This window comes from Castor canadensis, chromosome 10 (genome assembly GCF_047511655.1).
Source record: "Castor canadensis chromosome 10, mCasCan1.hap1v2, whole genome shotgun sequence".
NCBI lineage: Eukaryota > Metazoa > Chordata > Mammalia > Rodentia > Castoridae > Castor > Castor canadensis.
In genome coordinates, this window is record NC_133395.1 from 82,945,794 (window position 1) to 82,964,769 (window position 18,976).

Genomic DNA, 18,976 nt, shown 5'->3' on the forward strand with positions numbered 1-18,976 from the left:
CCAGCGCTGCCGCGGAGGCGGGGGAGGCGGGGGAGTCGGGGGAGTCGAGTGCGGAGGGCACGGGGACTCCAGGGGTCTGGCGCTCCCCAGAGCCGCCGAGGCACGCAAGGGCGGGCCGTGGCCAGCGGAACATGGCGCCCTGGACGCTGTGGCGCGGCTGCCAGCGCGTGGTGGGCTGGGTGCCGGTGCTTTTCATCGCCTTCGTGGTCGCCTGGTCGTACTACGCGTACGTGGTGGAGCTGTGCGTGTGTGAGTACCGGGGACCGGCGGACGGGCCGGGGCCGGCGCTGGCGCGAGGCCCGCGGCTTCCTGGCGCGCGTCGCGCCGTGACTGTGGCGGAACGCCCCGAACGGGTGCGCTCGGCCTTCGCGGGCCGGAGGCTTGGGTGTGCGGCTCGGGCCATTTTTCCTTTTTTAGAACAAAGAAATGTGCTCCTGCCAGGTGGTGGCTGTCCCGAGGGCGCGAGAGGGCCGCGGGTCACCTGCGGGGGGGAAGGGCGCGTCTCCGGGTGGCCTGCGGCCCGGCGGGTCCGTCGAGGAGTGGCTGCCGTGGAGGGCCCGCAGCGTCCGCTTCGGGCTTCAGGTGGCACCGGACCTTCTGCGACTTAAAGTGTTGCTTTGATGCAGCAGGAACGGGGCGTCCTTAGCACTAGGGGTTTTTTGTTGTTGTTGTTGGGTTTTGGCTGTTTATTTTGAAGGCTTATGTGTTTTTTTAATACCTTCAGTTTGGGGGTCTTGTTTTATTTTTGCTACTTCCATTTTCCTGGTTCATTTTTGCCACGTAGTTCCCTGGAATAAAGAAATAACATTGCAGTACACTTCAAGGATGTTACGTGCTGGTTTGCAAGGCTTTCTTTAAGGTAGAAGGAAATTTTCTAATTAATCTAAGCATTGGGGGACTTTTACTGTGTGTGATACTGAACAGTTGCTCTAAGATTGCTCTGTCTTACGTAAATTGTTCACAGCCTTTGAGCGTAGACTACTCTTAACACGGGTCAGGCTTCCCCTCCCCACATATATCCCTCTCTTCTGTATGTGCACCCTTCTAAAATGAACCCTAAAACTATCTTGGGTTACATAGCCAGACCCTGTCTCAAAAAGCCCAAGACCAAACAGTAAGTGCTGTTTGTAAAAAAGCAATCCTTTTCTATCCCAGAATGATCTAGTCTGAATTTCAGACTGAGTCCACTGTTACCTTAAGGTTAGCTATTAATCTATGAAAAAAAGCAGCACATGGGATAGATGCTAACAGTATTAACGTAAAGAAAGTGTCACTTGTTTTTTTGGCAGTACTGGGGTTTGAACTCATAGCCTCCAGATTGCTTGACAGGCACTCTACCACTTGAGCCACGCCCACAGACTTTTTGCTTTTGTTTTTCTGATAGGGTTGCATTTTTGCCCTGGCTATCCTCAGACTGATTCTTCTACCTGTACCTCCCATGTAGCTGGGAATGCGGTGTACCCCTCCAATCCCCTCCCTGCTTATTTTTTGGGAAGAGAGCTCCCTAACTTTTGCAGGCTTGACCTTGAAACTCGATGGTCTCCTGAGTACCTGGGATTACAGATATGAGTCCCATGCCCAGCCCATAACTGACTTTTAAAAGTGACAGAATCCAGTCTCCAGTTATGGCTCTGGATTTGTACAGTTTGGAACAATTCCTTGGTTAAAGCTCAAGTTCTGTACATAGATGACAGTGCTTTGGCTAAAGTTTTCAAATTAAAACATCCACCCTTAAGAAAGTTACTTTGCACCTTAGAACATTTAATTTTGAGGAAGACTATCCCTGCATGGGTAGGCTCAAAATAAGTTAATGGTGGAATACTTTTCCAAGTAGTAATAATCTGTTGAGATATAATTACTTAGTCTCCTCAAATTAGAATTGATTAGATTTAAATATTTCTTGAGGCTTCTTGCAGAAAGTGATGATCACAGAATTCTCATCAATTTATGATGATACCTGCTTTATCTTATTTGCTCTGAAGTGGGCATTTATTCCAAAAGTCCTATTATTTTGATTCTGTCATAAGCGTGTCTCTACCCTGTTCTAATTCCCCTAGTGATTTTGAAGTAAAGTTTCTGAAGGAGTACTGAAAATGCGATTTATGTTCAGGTTACACAACTTGGCCTACCGGTGGTTTTTGTCAAAAACGTCAGGTGAGATGAAACAATGCTGTGAAGACTTCTCTGACTTCTGCCCCCCCTTGAATGAGGGGAAGTTAACATGAATTGAGAAGGGAATCTGGGGACATTTCATTCACTCTCTGCCTTAATTCTCCCAGTATCTCAGAGAACAGGTATCTCCATAGACACTGGAGTGAGACTGAGCCTTTGGTCCTTTGGTTATGTCACACAGTTGTTGAATGGCATTGGAAGTGACCACATCTTTCCACTGGTCCATATAACTTCCAGTGAGCCGTGAGAGTGTCAGTGGAGTTGTAGTTATTTGGTCCATAATGAGGTGAAGGAGGCATTAAAGTGTTGTTTTGTTTGAGACAGGGTCTTGCTATGTAGCCCAGGCTAGTCTTGCACTCACCATTCTACCTCTGTCTCTTTAGTGCTTGGATTATAGGTGTGCACCACCATGCCTAGTTATACCACGCTAATTTGTTACTGTATTCATTTGTGGAATTTTTTTTGTGGCTACTGGGGTTTGAAGTCTGGGGCCTGAGCACTTGGTAGGCAGGCACTCTACCAATTGAGCCATGCCTGGACCCTTTTTTTCTTTGGGTATTTTTGAGATAGGGTTTTGTGTTATGCCTAGGCGTTCTGCCATCCACTATGTATGCTTTCTCCATAGCATGACAGGTGAGTGTGCCACTGCGCCCAGCTTTTTATTGGTTGAAATGGGGTATTGCAAACTTTTTGCCTGGGTCGGCCTCAAACTGAGATCCTCCCAGTATCTGCCTCCTGAATAGCTAGGATTGTAGTCATGAACCACTGCTTGGCTTACGCTAGATTTTTTAATGTTAAAATATTCAGTGGCAACAAGTGTTACCTAGAGGCTATACTTAATTCTTTTACACTATCTTTTTTTGGTGGTGGTACTAAGGATTGAGCCCAGGGCCTTGTGCATGCTAGGCAAACACTTAATCACTGAGTTATATCCACAGCCCCTCTTTTACACTGTCTTGCTTTAACCAGAGAGAATGTGGGAAGTCTGCAGTGTCACAGAGGAAAGTTGAACATAAAATATTCGTTCTCATGTTAAAGCTCAGTGTAGAGCACTTTGCCCTGCATGCGCAAGGCCCAGGGTTCATCCCTAGGACTACACCAAGCAGCAGAAACCCACTAAATGCCTCTTACTCATGCTTTCATAGGCACTGACCCGCTCACGAAGGTGTACAGATACATAACTCTGTAAGAGGACTGGAGATCCAGGGAAATGTGAATTTTACACAAAGTTCTGTTTTAATGGCTTTTATAGACTCGTCTTATTTTCTGTATTTATCAAACTGGAAGAAACTCATAATTACATCTTTACCTGTAATAGTCATTTAATTCTCATAACCACCCCATTAGGTTAAGTAATTTGTCCAGGGTGAGAAAGCCAGTAAATAGAGTAATCAGCATTAGTACTCAGGTGGTTTAGCTCCAGAGTCCATGCTTTAAATTAACTCGTCTACCTGGTGACCCAAATCTGGACAGTCAGGGCAGGTTTTAGTCCTGTCTGTTGTCAAATAAGGCGTTTTTTCCAAAGAAAAGACAGCAGCAGAAGATGCCTAAATCAGACAATAAAAATGCCTCACCCAAGGCAGGCTCTCAGTCATTTGAACAAATTCTTTATGACCACGAGGCCCCTACCCCATCTCAGTCTCTGTAACATTCTAATTGTATTATTGTGTGTATACATAAACCCATTGTCAGCCTTGAGGAAGAAGTCATGTGTCAAAGCTGGCCATCATCCTGGAATAAGCAGGGATGTAAAGACTAAATAATACTGGTCTTTGTTTTAAAATTAGACTTAATTCCTGTTTGTCTCCTCACCACCACCACCACCACCACCACCACACACACCAAGCTGATATTTGAGATTACTTAGTTGTGAGTGGGTTGAGTCAATTTTCCTCCTGGTCAGCAGCTTGGTTTGTTTGTTTACTTGCTTGTGGTGCTGGGGATCTAGCTCAGGGCCTTGTATATGCTAGGTAGGTACTCTGCTACTGAGCTACATTCCCAGCTTTTGTTTTTTTTTTTTTTTGGATCGATGTTGGTACTGGGATTTAAATTCAGGACCTCATTCTAGGCTAGGCATATCCTCTACACTTGAGCCACACCTCCAGGCCCAAGAAGGTTACTTTTGAGGGAAGTGCTAACTCAGGTTTGTTTGTTTGTTTTTTCTGCATTGGAATTTGAATTCAGGGCCTCACACTTGCTAGGCAGGCACTCTTACTGCTTGAGCCACTCTGCCAGCCGTTTTTTAAATGAGCTTTTCAAGATAGGGTCTTAAAGGAACTGTCTGCCCAGGACTGGTTTTGAGTGGTGATCCTCCTGATCTCTGCCTAATAGCTAGGATATTACAGGTGTGAGCCCCAAGTGCCCAGCTCTAATTCAGATTTCCAGAACAGCTGTTCAAGTCATTTGGCACTGTTAGTTAGTGGATATGTATCTCTTCTTTAGCATTTAGAAGATCTTAGAACTTAAAATAAATTTTGAGGGATTATCTAATTCAATCCCTTTATTTTATTTCTAATGAAACTATTGCTCGGAAGATCTATGTGCTTTGTCCAAGGATGGAGATATCTTTTATTTCTTCAGATAAAAATAATAGGAGTGGGACTGTAACTTCTAAGTCTGTATTTGTGTCTCCATATTGTCACACTTAGAATGAAACAAAATATTTTAAATACCATCATTGAGCACATTGTGTTGACAGTTGAATCTGAAGCCCTTCCTTCCTCTCTCAATCTCTCCCTCCCGCCCTTTCTGTCTCCTCCTTCTGTCCCCTCTTCTGCTTGGTTTCCTTCCCTTCCTTTTTTTCCTGCCTGTACTGAGGTTTCAACTCAGGGTTTGGCCCTTTCTAGGCAGCACTCTCCTGAGTTACACTCCCAGCCCCAAAGTGCTTTATTTATCTCAGAAGAACCAGCTTTTAATTGCTATGTCTCTATAGTTTTTTTTTTTAATTTCATTGATTTGAGCCCCTCCCTCACCTTGTTTTTGGTGGTATTGGGGTTTGGACCAGGGGTTTTATGTCTGCTAGAAGACATGCTACCACCTGAGCCACTCCTCCAACCCAAGCCTTATTTTTTGTTCTATAGATTTACCCCTGAACACTGTTTGAGTCTATCTCATCAATTTTGTTATGCTGTGTTTCATTTTCTTTCTATTCAAAATATTTTCTAATTTCACGTTTGTTTTGTTTTGAGACAGTCTCACTGTGTAGCTCAGACTGGCCCTGAACTTGCTGTGTAGCCCAGATTGACCTTGAACCTGTGATCCTCTTGCCTCAGCCTCCCAAACACTGGGATTGTAGGCACATACCACCACCATAGCTTAATTTCACTTGTGAGTTTATTTCTGATCCTGTGGGTTATTTTAGGTATTTGGGAACTTTCCAAATATCTTTCTGTTACTGATTTCACGTTTAATTCCATATGATCAGTGAACATATTTTATATGATTTAAATTCTTTAAAATATGTTCAGGCTTGTTTTGTGGCCCTGAATGTGGTCTTGGCAGTGTTCCATGTATACGTGAGGAAAACGTGTTCTGTAATTAAATCAGTGGTGTATTTTGCTGTTTATTGCTTGGTAAAGTGTTTGATTATGTCAAAATCCTCCATAAATGTTATTCAAGGCAAGTTGGTAGTATTGTTCAAGTCTCCTATATTCTTGCTTTTCTGTTTGCTATTTCAGTTATTAAGAGAGTATGATTATCATTGTGTATATTCTCGTATACCTGTCAGTTTCGAAATGTAATTTTCAGCTCTGTTAGAACTGTTTAAGACTGGCATGTCCTCTTGCTGAACTGACCCTTCGTTATGAAATGACTTCCGTATACGTGGCAATGTTGTTTGCTGTGAAATTTGGCATGGGAGATATTACTGTGCCTTCTCTTTTCTTAATTGGTTTTAGCATAAATCTAGCTATATCTTTCTCTGTCCTTTTACTTTTAAACTGTTTATATCTTTATACTTAATGTGTGTTTCTTGGAAGTAGTGTATATTTGGGGCTTTTTTGTCCAGTCTGAAGGTCTCTGCCTTATGAGTGACCATTTTCATTTCATGTGATTGCTGATGTGGTTAAGCATGAGCCTCCCATTTGCCATTTGTTTTCTATTTGTTTTTTTGTTTGTTTCCTTTCCCTTCTTTTTTTAAAAAGAATCTTCTTTTGAACCAATTAATTTTAAATGCTTTTTAAAATTTTTGAATTTTTTAACAGCTCTATTTATCTTCTTTGTTAGTTTATAACCTGTTATTCTTTTTATTATTTAGTGTTTCAGTGTGTATAGCATACATCGTTATCATAGTTTATTTTCAAGCAATAAACACCTTCACATGCAGAACCTTCCATTTCTTCCTTACCAGTCTTTATTCTGTTGCCAAGCTTTTCATGTTCTAAAAACATTATATTGCTATTATTTTTACTTAAACAGTTGATTATCTTTTGTAAAAGTTAAAAACAAATCTTGGCCTGGGGGAGGGTCTGGCTCAAGTAATAAAGCAGTTGCCTAGCAAGCACAAGTCCTGAGTTCAGTCGCTAGTACTGGGGGGGAAAAAGAGTTATATAACTACTCACGTATTTACCATTTCTAGTACCCTTTGTTCCTTTTTATGGATCCATATTTCCATCTGTTAATTACCTTCTGCTTATGGGGCTTCCTTTGACATTTGTTGTAGTTCAGGTCAGCTGGTGAACCATTTCTGTTTCTGTATGCCTATCAGTGATGACTTTTTTATTAGCACATATTAGTTGTACAGGGGCTTTCATTGTGACACCTACATATGTACTTCACATGTATTTTGGTTAGATTTACCCCATCATTCTCCCTCATCTTCCATCCTCTTAGAACTATGTCATCAGGTTTCATTGTTCTGTTTTCATACCTGCATACAGAGTATATCAACCATATTCACTCTCCTTTACCCTCTGAGTTTACCCTTCCATGGATACCCAACCTCTATTTTTAAAAAACAACTTTCACAAGATATAGTTTACATACCATAAAATTCCTCATTGAAAGTGTATAATGGAATGATTTAAAGTAAATTTATCACAACAACAATTCATTTTTAGACTATTTCTGTCACCCCATTAAGGTCCCTCCTGCCCATTTACAGTTACTCCCTTTTTCCTCTCCCCGTCCAAGGCATCCACTAACGCGCTTGTTTCCATGTACCCTTTCTGGGCATCTCATAAATGGAATAATACAGAAGTGGTCTTTTTGTCTAATATCTTTTACATACCGTAATGCTTTTGAGGTTCATCTGTGTTGTGGGTATATATCAATATTTTTTCCTTTATTCCCCACTTTATATAGTAATTTGTGTTTTTCTGTTTTAAGAATATATTTAAACTGGGCATGGTGGCTCACAACTATAATCCCAGTACTCAGGAGGCTGAAGTAGGAAGATGAAAAGTTCAAGGGTAGCCTGGGCTATAATAGTGCAGTAGTGAGTTCAAGGCTAGGCTTGGGCTAGCCTGTTTGAGACCCTGTCTTAAAAAAAAAAAAAAGAATGGATAGATGATAGATTTAGGGTTTTTTGTTTTGTTTTGTTTGTGGTACTGGGGCTTGAACTCAGGGCCTTCACCTGGAGCCACTCCACTACCCCAATTTTTTGTGATAGTGTTTTTAGAGATAGGGTCTGGCAAACTGTTTGCCCAGGCTGGCTTTTAACCTTGATCCTCCTGATTTCTGCCTCCTGAGTAGGTAGGATTACAGGTGTGAGCCACCAGTGCCCAGAAGATTTAGTTTTATTTAGAATGTATTTCTATTGCACTTACATAGTCATTCATACATTGAATTAGAATGTAAATTAAAAATAGGAACTTTCTTTTATATTTAAGTACGTGAATAATACTGCTTGTAAGATTTATAGTATGGTTGACTCCTATTTATATCCATTAGCCTAGTGCTAGTATACTTCTAATTAATATATGTTGAATAGAATCATACTCTTGTAAAAACTCCATTGAATCATGCTCGAATGTTAGACCACAAGGACATCTAGAATAACACTAAGTATAGTTACAAAACATATATTACAGTTTTTGGTATCTAAAGGCTACACGATATAGCTTATTGGTTCTAAACTGTTTCGGATCATGAAACAATGATTCTTTGAAATTATGCTGAAATTCTTATATATATGCATATACATATTTTTTTTTTTTTGGTGGGACTGTAGCTTCAAACTTGCAGAGTAGGTGCTCTACTGTTTGAGCCATATCTCCAGTCCATTTTGCTCTGGTTATTTTGGAGATGGAGGTCTCATGAACTATTTGCCTGGGCTGGCCTTGAACCATGATTTTCCCAATTTCAGTTTCCCAAGTAGCTAGGATTACAACTGTGAGCAACCAGCACCCAGCTTACGCTGACATTATTTAAAAAACAAAAAAAAATCTGGCTCCCCAGATCTCATCCCCAATGGCTGGTATAATTATAGGAAAACACTTATAATATGAACTAGAACTTAAAAAAAAATAACTTTACTTTTGGCATTTCCTATTTGTTTTCAGATGGTAGAATGTTATCATTTTCTAGATAACTTGCCTTTTGAGAGCTATAGTGCCCTTCAAACCTGTTTATTTGCAATATCCAATTATCCAAATGGTTCCTTTTTGAAGGACAAGTTTTTTCCTTCCCATTATTGTGGAGTAGATCTGTCTTGATATTGTTGGTACTGTTGTTACTGGAAAGCAATCTGATCTGAGAAAATATATATACATTCAAAACATCCCAGTGAATGAAAGGATCTTCCACACGAACTGAACTTTCTTTGGGGATTCCGCTGCACTTTTTTGTGGTGGTGTTGGTCGTGGTGTTTACGCTTTGGGATTGAACCCAGGGCCTCATGCATGCTAGGCAAGTGCTCTGCTATTGAGCTACATCTCCACTGCCCTTTTTTTTTTTTTTTGACAGTACTGGAGTTTGAACTCAGGGCCCAGGGCCTCCATATTGCTAGGCAGGTGCTCTATCACTTGAGCGATGCCCCCAACTTTCTTTGCTTTCTTCCCCCCCACCTCCCACTACTGGGGGTTGAACTCAGGGCCTCACACTTGCTAGGCAGGTACTCTGAGCCACTCTACTAGCCCCACTGCTTTCTTTTTTTTTATTATTATTATTTTATTATTCATGTGTGCATACAAGACTTGGGCCCACTGCTTTCTTGAAGGACAAGAAAGATGATAGGAAAAGATTTTGGACAACTTAGAAACCAGGTCAGACTGTTTGGAAGAAGAGTATGCCTTGGTCCTTCAAATAAAAGACTTGCTCCTACCCAGGCCACTTACCTTTATGGCAAAGCTGTAATAGTATGCTGAACTCCAGACTCTTGGATAGCTAATAGGCATCATCTCTTGATTTTTTTTTTTTCTCTATCCTGAACCTCCTCCTACCATGGCTCAGTAAATGACGATTGTACCCTTCCTGTTCCTTGATTGAAGTTATTCCGCAGTCAGTTAATCAGCAAACCTTGTTAAATGTACTACAATTCCCTGCTTTTTCCTACACCACTGCAGCTATATTCCTTCCAACCTTTGGTCTTTGCTTTATTGAAGCAGATCGAGAAACTTGACTGCAATGATTTGTATCCTTCCTGTCACGAGGTAGTCTGTTTATCCATTGGATCTGGGCTGTCCTCGATCTTGCTTTGACCAGTAGAGTATGGTGGAGTTCTGGAGCCTAAACCTCAAGACACTATACGTTTCCTGGCATATCTCTTAATATACTGATTATCACATAGAGTCCAGACTAGACTGCTGAGTTAGATGAGAGGCCCATCCAAGACCCAAAGCTTCTGCTGTGTGAAGGGGCCATCTTAGACTCCTGCTCCAGGAGAGCTGCCAGATGACTTCTGGTGGTAGAAAAACAGCCCGGCTGATTGTGACACAAACTGCTTACCCACACAATTGTAGGAAATAATAAATGGTACTTGTTTAAAGGCACTAAGTTTTGTGGTGGATTTTTATGATACATTGTCACTGAAATAGGCTTGTAGTTTGTCTGTCCTACTCCGCTCCCACATTTACCCCATCTGTTCTTTAGGAAACAGTAAGAGCGATCCCTTTGAAATTAACACCAGACTTGTCACTCTTCTTCTCAAAACCTTGGTTGGCTTTCCACTTTGTTCATCAGGATCTTATCATGGCCTTGAAACATTACCTGTCTGACAAAATTTCTCCATCTCTCGGTACTGGAGTTTTAAACCCAGGACCTCAGCACTTGCTAGGCTAGGTCTCCAGTTCTTTTTGCTTTATTTTTTCAGATAGGTCTCATGTTTTGCTCTGGCCAGCCTCAGAACACAATCCTCCTGCCTATGCCTCTTGTGTAGCTGGGATCATAGGTGTGAGCCACCATTCCCAGCCTACACAATTTCCTTTCAAGTAGTCCTTTTTTTCTCCCTCATGCTGGGAGGTTGAACCCAGGCCTTCACATATGCTAGGCAAGTGCTCTACCACTGAGCTGAGCTATACCTTAGCTCAGCCTACTCTTCCTTTTATCTCTAAAGAAAATGTATTTTCTATAAAACCGTTGTCTCCTACTTATTATTATTTATTTGTTGTAAGTACTGGGGATTGAACTCAGGGCTTCTCGCTGTCTAGGCAAGAGCTTTACCACTTGAACCACGCCCCCAACTCTTTTGCCTTTATTTTTGACCTGTTACTTAAGCACTTAAGCATAGGTATCCATCTGCTCAAGAATATGTGCTGCACATCAGCAGTACTTAAACCTGTGCTGCGTGTGCACCTACAGGAATAGTGTCAGCCGTTGATCCTCTTAACTTTCATGTGATATGTTGGTCTCCCTACTTTAGACAACACACCCTCCCACACATGCTCCTGATGCTGCCAGCAGTCCATAGCATTCGACCACTGCCACACTGACCTCCTTACTATCCTGCTCAGTCCATGTAGTATGTTTTTGCAAGTTATTTAATCTCTCTGAATTTGTTTTCCTGTTATAAAGTGGGCTGATATTACCTAGCTTACCAAATAAAGTAGTTTTAGGCAGAATCAGCTTCCAGATTGTATTGGAGGTGGAGAGAAGATTTAGTAGCCACTAACACACTTATTCTTACCTTTCCTTTTTGGCAGGAGTTGGTATTTTTGTACTTAAAGGTTTTGTTTTTCTCTCCAAAGGTCTTTAGTGAATGAAGGAATATACTCTCATTAGCTTTTTCTTAAAGTTCATATTGCAAAAACATGCCTATTTTTCTATAAGCTGCTGGTGCTGGTAGGGTCGGGAATATGTGTGTGAAAGTGTGTTGTCTAAGGGAGGGAGCCTTCCACGTCATCGTCATGTGTGATTTTAAGATTAATACCTCATACTCTTCCTGTAAACTATAAGCAATTCTAAGGTATTGCATATTCTTGAGTAGATGGGTACCTACACTTAAATACTAAAGTAATAGATAAAAAATACATAGTTTCAGAATAGGTTTCTTTAAGCGAGAGATCCAGGGGTCTTGAAAATAAAGATTTTTAAAAATTTTGTTGGTTTTTTTGTTTGTTTGTTTTTTGTTTATGAGACAGGGTCTCACTACATAGCCCAGGCTGGCCTCAAACTCAGTCCTCCTGCCTCAGCCTCCAGTTTTGGGATTAGAGGTATAAGCCGTCACACCCAGTCTAAAATTCTGTTTTGAAACATTTCTCTTAAGTTCTTTTGTTCTTCCCAGTGCTTCATTATGCTAACGTGAACTTTGAACCACACACTAGAATCACAGGAAGAATTAATTTTATTAGCATATTAATTGAGCAACATAAAAAGCAAGCACACTTATTAAATACGAAGGCTTCAAGAGCTGGAGGTGTTAACTCAAGCAATAGAGTGCCTATGTAGCAAGCAAAGTCCTGATTTCAAATCCTAGTCCTGCCAAAAAGTCTTCAGAGAAACTTTTTGTGGGTTGGGGTTTGAACTCAGGTCTTTGAGCCAAGCCTCTAGTCCATTTTGCTCTGGTAATTTTGGAGATGGGGATCTCGTGAGCTATGTGCCTGTGCTGGCCTTGAACCTCGAGCCTCCTGATCTCAGCCTTCTAAGTAGCCAAGAATTAACAGGCTGGAACCACCTGTGCCTGGCCAGAGAAGCTTTTTAAACTAACTGAATGGAACCAGATATCACAAACACCTAAAGAAAATGATTACAAAGCCACCAAAATGTTACATATCACTGGGTGTGAGATTATACTGGTTTTCTTTCTGCTTCCTGTTCCTTGAGGAATGCTTTCCTCCCAGTATTTCTACATGGCTTTGTCTACACTGCTGTTCAAATGGTCAGCTATCAGAGAGGCATTCCTGACTACCCTCTATAAAGTAAATACTTCCTCTTTCACCAGCTCTTTGCCCTTACCCTCCTTGTTTTTCATCATAGCACTTATTACTATTTAACATACAGTTGTGTTTCTATCCCAAGTACGCATACTCAAATACTGTTGTATTTCCAGAACTTAAAATAGGGAAAAAGTTAATGAACAACCAGGAAACTCCTGGAAAAAAAAAAAAAAAAGAGTAATAAGGAGAGCAAACTCCATTAGATTTTATTTTTATTTTAAAAAGACCTATTTTACCCTCCTGCCCTTTTTTGTTTTTTTAAGTGTGTATTGATGATCCAAGGGGGTTTCGCCTTGGTTCCTCAGGCCTGTATATGTCATGCTTTTATCAAATTAATGCCCCCCCATTACTTACCTTTCTCTATCACCATGCTCCCCTAATATTCAGCAGCTTACAGTACATTATATTATATATAGATGGGCTGTTTCAATATTTTTCATTCTCTAACATTTTCTTTCCCTCTCCTGCCTCCTGTAGTCCTTCATACAGACTCACTAATACAGTTTTGTTCTTTCTGTATGTATATATGATAATATATGTATCTATATGTACATTTAAATTACAGGTCTAACTTCCACATATAAGGGAGAACATTCAACCTTTGACTTTCTGAGCCTGGCTTAGTTCATTTGCATTAAGTTGTTTACCTGCAAACAACTTAATTTCATTATTCTCTACAGCTGAATAATACTCCATTGTGAATACATACTGCATTTTCTTAATCCTGAATTTAAGAGTCACGGGGGATCCGGGCTGCTTCCAAAGCTTGACTGTTGTGAATAGTGCTGCAATAAACATGGATGTGCAAATAGTCCTTTTATATCCTGAATCACATTCCTTCATCTATATGCCTACGAGTGGTGTCACTGGATCATATAGTAGTTCTATTTTTAGTTTTTTGAGAGACTTCCTTATTGCTTTCCATTGTGGTTGCACTAATTTACATTCCCACCAACAGTGAAGAAGTGTTCCTTTTTCTCCCATCCTCTGCATCATGTTATTTTGTTATTGATAATAGCCATTTTGATTGGGGTGAGGTGGAATCTCAATGTAGTGTTTTTTGGGTTTTTGTTTTGTTTTTCCAGTACTAGGGTTTGAACTCAGGGCCTACACCTTGAGCCACTCCACCAGCCCTTTTGTGTGTGTGTGATGGTTTTTTGTGAGTTAGGGTCTCGGGAACTATTTTGCCCGGGATTGGCTTTGAACCGAGATTCTCCTGATTTCTGCCTGTAATCCTGAGTAGCTAGGATTATAGGTGTGAGCCACCAGAGTTTTGATTTACATTTTCTTTATGGCCAAAGATGTTGAGCATTTCTTCATATGTTTATTGTTGGCCACTACTTAAGATGATGATTGCCATAGTTTTGTCTGAAAAGTTACAATTGTTATTTGTAATTAGTATTGTGGTGGAATCAGAGATATACCATGCAGTTTCACTTTCGAGGAAGGACTTGCTCAATTGTGGCAAGTATGGTCAGTAGTTAGCTACCAGATGCCAAGTTCTTTCAGCATGCATGACTCACCTCACCCAAGATCACACCCTTGCTGGTGTAGCTACATCCAAAGCCTGCGTGAGATAGAACTGGAGTACTCACTCCACAGTGTCCTGCCAGTTGCCAAGGCTGGGCCTGCATTGCAGTTAGATTTTTTCTCTCAGCTCTGTTCTGCTTCCTCTCCCTTCCTTTCACATATGTTTTCTCTATTACACTTCAGACTGTCTCAGCATTTGATTCCAGAGAACCCAACTGAGACAAGAATCTTATGGGGAGACACTTTGAAACTGTAAATAGTAGTTCCTTGTTGCTTTCATTTAACTTTTTAGCATTCTTTGAGGATTCTTTTAAGAAACAGATACTACTATATTAGTTGCCAAGTGGTGAGTTTTCTAATTCCATCATTTCTTCTACATTTACTAGTTAGAATTCTACTAAGGAATAGTTTATGCTCATGTTTGTTTGCTAATTGATTCATTTGTTATCAGCATCCAACAGTGGATTCTATTTTATTTTATCATTTTATGAGTAATACGCTGACATTTATTTTGTTGCTCATATTGTTGCCAGTGGCTCACGCCTGTAACCCTGGCTACTTGGAAGGCTGAGATTGTGAGGATCAAAGTTTGAGGCCAGTCTGGGAAATAGTTCAAGAGGCCCCACCTCCAAATAACCAGAGCAAAAATGGACTGGAGGTGTGGGTCAATGGTAAGAATACCTGCTTTGCAAGTACAAAGCCCTATGTTCAAACCTCAGTCCCACCAAAAAAAAAAAAAAAAAAAAAAAAATCCCAGATTTTGTCAATAGGAGCCCCTCCTGTATCTGGATTCTGTATTGTTTTGACAACTCTCCCTCATTTCACAATTACTCTTTTTGCTACTGCATTTTTTTAGGTTCAGTTGGCTTATTTTTCCTCCCCCTTGGAATTGGTCATTTAAAACTGGACTAAATCTGAGTTTTTAAAAAAAGGAAATGCTGCCAGGCATGAGCCTTCATGCCTGTAATCCTAGCTACTTGGGAGGCAGAAATCAGAAGCATCATGGTTTGAGGCCACCCCATGCAAAAATTTAGTGAGACCCCCATCTCAGCCAATAGGAGCTAGGAGCAGTGATGTGCACCTGTTATCCTAGCTACATGGGAGGCATAATTAGGAGGATCTCAGCCCAAGCATATGTATAAGTGTGAGACCCTTTCTCAAAAATAACTGGAGCAGAAGGAACTGGTAATGTGGCTCAAGTGGTAGAGGACCTGCCTAACAAGCACAAGGCCCTGAGTACCCCAGTACTGCCCCCACCAAAAGAAAGAATTTAAAGTGCCAGAAGAAAATATGAATGGTCTTATAAGACGCACACAGTGAAAATCTCTACCTGTAGCTCAGAATTGCCAAACCCAGGAGACAATGGATAAGTAACTTAGTTCAGAGAAAAAAAAGAAAATGGCCTATAAACATATGAAAAGATGTTTACTTTCACAGAATGAAAGGTAAAATTACCCTGCAATACCAAAAACTTGAAAACACTTGATTAAGTTGCAAAGAAACGGGTGGTCTCATACATTGCTTGTAGGAGTATAAAGTTCTGGTAAATGTTTTTGGGAAAGCTAAAAATGTGACAGTAATCTGGTGCAGTAATCCTGCTGTTAGGGACCTACACTGAAGATAAAGTCCACCAGCAAACATGTGCACAGGATTACCTATGCCACGTTTAGCAAGACTGGAACAATCCAAATGTTAACAGTAGGAGCTGGATGGCAAAACAGCATCTACACAGTAGAATACTGTTCTTTCTTTTAGTGACCATGCACTAATGTAGTGGTCTCTAGAATTTGTAGGCTATTTCACAAGGTATCTGGCCTGGTCTCTTAAAAACAATGCCATTATCTTATGAAGTCTAGATAAAAATAGAACTTGAATAGTGTCTACAGTGTAAACAGTTTGTTGGAGACTTGAGGAAGGCTTCAGACAGCCAAGTAGGCTATAGAGAAGCAAGTTGAGGTCTGCTGTAGAGCCTGTACTAAGTGTGGGTTATGAGGAAGGGAGAGTAAGTTTGTAATGGAAGTGTTTGGTGATGTAGATACAGTACAACTATTAGAGAATGGAGGAAACATGTAAAATTTAAGCTTTTAAAAAATCACTTAAAGTTTTTCTTAGTTCATTTCTTCCATCTGAAGTACTCTTCAACGACTTCCTTTGCCTGAGATTTTTCGCCATAGTCCTTAACCCCTACACAACTGCAAGCCATTACTTTATGGGGTTTTTCCCCTTGATCAGTTTGCAGAAGCCTACCCCTTAGTCTGGTTTCTTGTTGTCATAAACCTTAATTAGGTTGATGTGGTGCTCAGTGCAAAGGGCCTCCAGCAACTAGATGCATCACAGTGGGATGCAAGTACACAAACATGGACGAGGCGCCTTTTTCTGTTTCCTGTTAAACACAAGCCATTCAGAACTTTTGTGCTGGCACATGAACTTCATGCTTTTTTTCCCTTGACTGCAGTGTTGTTCTGGCTCATACACAGACCTAGCTAAGGCTGGAGCAGTTTTGCAAATTCCATGTGTTATGTCTATCCAGTATTAATGTCCATTACACCTCCAGCAGCAGTGACTTCCTTGGCCATGGTGGAGGAATACCAGTGAAGCCACACCAAAACTGAGAGGTGGTGGCAAGGAGAGAGCTCAACTTTTAATATAAATGGCAGCACTACTGGTTTCATTTCCAAGACTGCTGATGTACATTATAGGATATTCTAACTCTTCATCCTTTGGGTTCTTAATTTCAGTGGCAAAAGCAGATACAAATGTTATAACAAAGATGTTAAGTAAAAACCCTGTAGGCTTGAATTTGAATGGAAAGTGTCAAAATTAGCCTGTGAGGTATTACATTTTTTAGCAGTACTAGAGTTTGAACTCAGGGCCTTGTGTTTACTAGGCAAGCACTCTATCACTTGAGTCATGTCCCCCTCCCTTTATTTTTTTCTAAGTGTATATAGTAAGCCTGCCTTATTCATGGATTACATGCAGTTTTAACCAAGTATGGTCAAAGAAAATAATAAATTTAAAACAAGAAAATTTTAATTTACACACACATTATGAGATTAAAAAGCTCTTAGTGAGTCCCATGTTATCAGCAGTTATGTTTAAATTGTTATGTGATCTGCTGAGTGTTTCCCTGTTCTTAATATTGTGAAAATATGCCTCCTGAAAAGCAAATGGTGCCCAAAATACTGATTTCAGAATTTACTAAAAAGTGCATGTAATCAAGACAGTGTAGTAGGTGGAAGAATGGACATGTAGCCACATAGGACAGAAGTAAACCCTTATTATATAGGTAGGTTTATTTTCATCAAAAGTTCCAGGGCAAATAATTGGAAAATAGGGTTTTTCTCAACTATTGGCCATTTTTATGCAAAAAAAAAAAAAAAAAGCCACCTGGCAGCAGTTGGCTCATACCTGTAATCCTAGCTACTTGGGAAGCTGAGATTAGGAGGATGGAAGCTAGCCTGGGCAAATAGTTGGTGAGACCCCATCTCCAAAAAAATACACAAGGTGGGAGTGGGGTGGGGGGAGAGGAGGAGCTTAATCTGTACTTTGTAACATGCATCCAAACAGTTAACTTTTAAAATGGATTAAAGACCTAAATGTAAATTTGTAAACCTAGAAGAAAACATGAGGAAAACTTTATGACTTGAGATTGGCAAAGACTTTTCAGGTAGGACACACAGCATGAATAAAAAAATGATAAATTAGACTTCATCAAAATTAAAATTTTTCTGCTTTTCAAAATATAATTAAAATATAGACTAGAAAAGAATTTTGGCAAAAGCATATCTAATGAAATATTTATATCCAGTGGGAGGCCCTACGTTCAATGCCCAGTACAGTAAGCCTGCCTTATTCATGGATTTATTATACAGTTTTAACTGAAGGCAATAAAAAAAATTACCATGGGGTAATTCCACAGATTTACCTAGCTCAGTAGATGCAGAGAAGCTCTTGGTCAGTCCTGTGTTATCATTAGTTGTGCTTAAACTCTGCATCCTGAGCATTTTCCATTTCTCCTCAGCAGTGGTCTCCCTTGGAACTGCGGATCTACAGAGACCAAAGGTCTATTGTACCAAAGACATTCAGATCACATAAAGAGCTCGTACATCAATAACATAAGCACCACAAATGAAAAGTGGGAACATAGTTCAAGTGGCAGAGCACTTGTCTAGTTATGCAAGACCCTGGGTTCAATCTCTAGCACTGCAAAAGAAAAAGAGTGCTAACAGTCAGGTGTGATGATGCACACCTGTAATTCCAGTTGGGAATGAAGGAATAAATTCTGGTGTTCAGCTGCACAGTAGAGTGACCATAGTTTACAGCAATTATACGTTTTATTGTATGTTTATCACATATTTGTTTGAAGACTATACACAAACAAATTGATTAATGTATTGGGAGATAAAATGCTAATTTCGCTGATATGAGAGCCTTAAACATTGTATACATTTGAATTATCACACTGTACCCTCTAAGTATGATAATTATGTGTCAATTTAAAAAGATTAACTTGCTTATAGCTTTCACAGAGGCTGGTAAGGTATTTCGCAGGCTAACAGTAAGTCAGGAGTGCTGCCAAGGGCAGATGTCCCTGCCTTAACACGCTTGCATAACAGAGGGCTCAACATATCTTTAGTAAGTTTAAAAAAGAATTTGAATTTTAGCATTTTAATGTTCTCAGAGTTTCATGAAAATGTTAGTAAGATGAATATTCAACCTGAAAGAAAACTTATGTATAAAAATGGTTAAAGTATATTTATTCACTATTTTTTCTTCTATTCCAGATACTATTTTTGAAAGTCAAGAAACTGGTAAGACATTTTTGGTCTCATTTTAAGTACAATACTTACGGTATCTGTATTGTAAACCATATATTTTTTATTTGATGATAAATACATGTGGTTTTGTTTTTCAAAAAGAAAATGCGTATCTTTAAGATCAAATTGATTAAAAGGAAATATAGT

General features: G+C 40.1%; 1 protein-coding gene across 5 annotated transcripts in view; it reads left to right on the forward strand.

The window, feature by feature from the left end:
* Positions 1–18,976, forward strand: part of Zdhhc20 (zDHHC palmitoyltransferase 20) — a 57,417-nt gene continuing 38,441 nt past the window's right edge. For 2 of the 5 annotated variants that reach the window (XM_074043700.1, XM_074043701.1), the window contains exons 1-2: positions 3–249; positions 18,797–18,823. In XM_074043700.1, the coding sequence (XP_073899801.1) occupies positions 132–249; positions 18,797–18,823 (145 nt within the window). In that variant the 5' untranslated portion in view covers positions 3–131. Of the gene's footprint in view, positions 250–18,796; positions 18,824–18,976 lie in introns of all 5 variants that reach the window. The other 3 variants (XR_012436289.1, XR_012436290.1, XM_020167669.2) reach the window with 3 other exon arrangements.